At 48.8% G+C, this 4,328-nt stretch overlaps 1 protein-coding gene across 1 annotated transcript in view; it reads right to left on the minus strand.

The window, feature by feature from the left end:
* Positions 1-2,507, minus strand: part of LOC105449133 — a 5,119-nt gene extending 2,612 nt beyond the window's left edge. Inside the window, exons 1-2 of the mRNA XM_011688135.1 lie at positions 2,467-2,507; positions 2,242-2,422 (exon numbers count right to left, since the gene is read on the minus strand). Of these exons, the coding sequence (XP_011686437.1) occupies positions 2,242-2,422; positions 2,467-2,507 (222 nt within the window). The remainder of the gene's footprint in view (positions 1-2,241; positions 2,423-2,466) is intronic.
* Between the last annotated feature and the right edge of the window lie 1,821 nt (positions 2,508-4,328).

Consider the following 4,328-nt stretch of genomic DNA (forward strand, 5'->3'; position numbering starts at 1 on the left):
AGGATGCGTATACGTATTTGCAGACAGAAACGGACAGAATGCGTGTACGCATTTGCTGACAGAAATGGACAGGATGCGTATACGCATTTGCAGACAGAAACGGATAGAAATCGCAGTTGTCCATCCATTTTTGCGGACAGAAACCGATAGATTGTGAACACAATCTATCTGCATTTATCCGTAATTGCAGATTAAGAAACGCATAGTAAAGCAGACAGAAACGGATAGGATGCATTTTCTGTCTGTTTTTGTCCGCAATTTTTACCAGGGTTACGTAAGTTTGTACTACAATTTTATTACAGTTATCCGCTCAGACCTTTACAATACCAAATACAGTAACCTTCCTGTCTAAAAAAAGGTATTAAGTCGAACTCGGAATGTATCGTTGTTCTCGAAGATATGTTTGACTCTTTTCCGCGATGATAATTGATTCTTTCACTGCGCTAACTTCGTGAACGGCTGTCATTGCATTGACTTTTGACAATTGTATGTATTGAGATTGATGTAGAATTATAGTAAATTATAGTAAAAAGTAAAAAGTGCAGTTAAAATAGCACGCGTGAAACGCGCGTCTATAATGCTAGTATGATTAAAAAATATATAAGTGCATCGAGAAAACTAATTGGCATTATGAAAACAAAAGAAGAAGTATTTTCTGTCTTGTAACAGTGAATTTCTAATCGCCACATTAAACAACGCCGAGAATTAAGTTCTCGACAAACGAAACATAATATCAAATTAATTTTATAATAAAGCAGTACTTACATTATAAGAAGCAGCGATAAATTAGCAGTAAAAACTGTTAGAACGTAAAAAAAGCGTAACAAATAAAAACTTGCGTCTTTCGCTTGTCGCCTTCACAAATCCAACAGTGCTACCAACAGTGCTATATATATGTAATGCCCAACGACATATATATATATACAGGGTGTCCCGTAAAGACCGGACCAACGCTTAAGGGTAGATTCCTGAAATCATTTTAAGACAAAAGTTTCAATACCAAAATTTTGAGGGTATAATAGTTTTTGAATTATAAATGTTTAAAGTTAACTAATCAGATCGTCTAAAGTTGGCGCGCTCAGGTACGGCACAACGCAAAGTCCTAAAAACAAAAGCTGACTTATCGTTCCTTTTATTATATATCGATATAAGGATTACATATGTGATGCGACGTGACGTTTTTCTGATCGTCCGTCACAAGGGTCGCAACACCCGACCGAAGAAGAGCGGTTTCGGATCCTGCGTCCTCCCCGATTTAGGGAGGCGAGCGTATCCGCGCGCATTGCGTTTTCAATTTTATTACCGCGCGCTTTATGTAACCTTTTCTTTCCTCGTGAGCGTAACTGTAGGAATAAATCGGCGACATAAGGAAATCGTCTACACCAAGCGGCGAGAGGGAGAGAGACATCGGCCTCGGAACGTCTGGCTCACCGCGGGAGAAACGGAGCACGCAGGTCAGATAATATAGTTCCTACGAACGCTAGCTCCATCTTCTCTATTACGAGCTTGTTACTGTCGCCGATTAATTTCAGCAATCCGAGAGTAAATACGGAGGCAATGGACTCGCACGATCTGGCCAGGATCGGGTTGCCGACGGCGAATGGTACGGAAGCGAGACGAGCGAGCAGAGTCGACGCCAGGGCCCGATGAGAGACACGAGCCTAATTTAAAGTCCGCGCTGCCGGCTGCGAGCCAGCTGATCACGTGCGACACCGCGATTCGCGGGCGTCGCGCTCGCAGGGCAAGGGCCAATCGGCACACTATCAGCCGATCGCGTGACCCCCTGCTGCCTGCGTGCTGCCGGAAGGACCGTCGAGCGACACTTGTGCTGTGGTCGCGCGTGGGATAGGACGCAGGATCCCGTATTGTTGCCGAGTGCGAGAAACTTTGAGGGAGAACATCCCCCGTAGCTGCCGTTCTTGGTGAAACGAACGTTAGCGATTACAATTGTCAGCCGCCGGTTTCATTGTCGGGCGGGTCGCGCTATTTCAGTTTCGTTGTCCGGTAAATGTATGTTCGTGTGTAGAGTCCGCGTGTGCCATCCGCCCGGCATAGAGTTACGCGAATCGAGTAGAGTATTTTGCGCTCTCCTTGCCACAGCCGGGTCACTTGTGCGTTAATTACGTGTTATTTTGTGTTTCTTGCGCGTTATTTAGTGTTCGGATTATTGCGTGCTTGCGTGCCGAATGTCGGCAGTACTTAGAGTTATCGCGACGCCACGTGGCGTGTGATCCGTAGTACGCCGTGCGAGGCGTACTCGCGTACAGCGGCGAGATATTTTCGCGGATTTAAAGTAGCGTCAGGACGAGAGCTCGTACACCCGTCATCTCCGGGAGCGTTCCCGGACGTGTGAATCGCGACCTCGGCGATACCGCCGACGGCTGCCGCGGCGTTAGTCGCGGCCGAACAAATCGCCTGTAAACTGCAGCACACGCAAATATATTTGTTAATCATTGTTACTGTTACCGAAATTCGGAGTGTTTTATCTCGCCCTTGCTCTTCCACATTCCTCCGCACCCTACGAACCGCCCCTCTACCGCGTTCTAGATTTCAATTCCGCGTGATAATTCGAAGGGTGGCACGCCCGCTCGTGCCTGGCGCCCAACTTCGCGTTTTTCGGATGCTGCGTAATTGCGAGTTACGGTACTCGTTGCCTTTAGCCGGATCTTGTAGTCCGACACTTGAGAAAGTGCGGTCACAAATTTGGCGCCCAACGTGGGGCCCACGGAAAATTAAAGATCGTCCCTGTGGAGCGAAGAGCAAGGAAGCGTGCATATATTCTTGCGTGTGCTGTACTGCTATTCTTTATGCCATTGCAGCGAATTTATTTTATGCTTGCTTGTATTTTGATTATGCTTTCTGTGTCTGTGTTAATATTCGCTTTCTTTCAGCAGTGTATTGTGCGTGTCGCGAATATTAGATTTCGATAATTGCGAGGAACCTGAAACTTCGTGCAAAATTCTAAGAGTAAATTCGCGTGCATTATTTCGGGAGTGTGCTTGTCGTTTTCAACAGTGGCTCTCGCATTCCATTCGCGAAGTACAGCTGTCGGTCATTTCTTTTTAGTTGTTTTCGACGCGAACGAGTAATTGTTTACATTCGCGCTGTTGCCGGAATCTTTCTGTGTCCTTCGTGCTGCCGCTTAGCTGCGTGCCATTAGAGTTCGGTAATTATTATTTCACGTGTTGTTTTCGTGACGCGGTTAGTGTTTTGCGCGGTAATTCCGACCACGTGTGAGGAGTGACCTTGGGAAGAGGGGAGAGTCTTCGGCGTGCGCGTGTACTGACGCGTGGCCGCGAGTCCCCTGAATTTTTTTTGCTTTTTCTTTTCGGTTTCCGCCAACGACATCATGTCGGAAGGGCGATCGCGATTTAGCTGGATTTATAGGTTGCCGGTAGATCAGGCGCGAGAGGAATTGACGCTACGAGAGCTAAGTCTTGAGGGGGATTTACACGAGATGCGGCACCGACTTTTGCGATACGAATTAGAGAGGCCGTCGGAACCGAGCGGAGCCGTCGGGAACGCGCCCTTGTTGCTGCCCCCGGCGGAGCTGGAAATCATCCGACCCGATAGTCCCGGCCAAGCGATGGCCGATTTTGACGCGATTCCCGGTGATATATTGCGGCTCTGCGAGACCCCCGTGCGCGCGACAACACCGTTGTTTCCTAGGGGAGACGGATGTCTGCCGTCTCCCTCGCGTGACGGATACCGTACCCCGCTTCAGTCGCCGGACGGGCCCGGCGCGGCCGGACCTCCGCGCACCCCCGTCTCAGAAGTTTTTAATATGCTGCGGAAATGGAACTTAACGTTTTCGGGCGCTCGCGGAAGCGGGGCAGACTCGTTCTTTATCCGATTAGAGGAGGGACGTGCTTTGTACGCGGTCGAGGATGCCGATCTTTTCCTTTCTTTTTAACGGACACCGCATTGTACTGGTTTCAGAATCGGCGCGCCGAGTAGCAAAATTGGGACGATTTCGCGGCGGCGTGGCGTAGTCGCTTTAGTAATTCGGATTATCAGTACGCCCTGCGCGATGAAATACTGCGTCGAACGCAGGGAGAAGACGAAACGATTTTCGACTATATAACGTGCATGCAATCGTTGTTCGATCGCCAGAGTCCATCGTGGGCTTTGGAGGCGCAGTTGGATCATGTATACCGTAGCTTGCTGCCGCGGATACAGGGATCCATACGACGACACGAGTTTCAAAGTTTCGCTTCTCTCGAGTTGATAGCATCGCGTTTAGAGATCGTACAGAACGCCGCGACGCGATATCGCGCACCGCCGCCGCCGGAAAAGTCCATACATCCGGAATTAGCGTACAAGCCCAA

Source organism: Wasmannia auropunctata, unplaced genomic scaffold (genome assembly GCF_000956235.1).
Source record: "Wasmannia auropunctata unplaced genomic scaffold, wasmannia.A_1.0 LD336078.1, whole genome shotgun sequence".
NCBI lineage: Eukaryota > Metazoa > Arthropoda > Insecta > Hymenoptera > Formicidae > Wasmannia > Wasmannia auropunctata.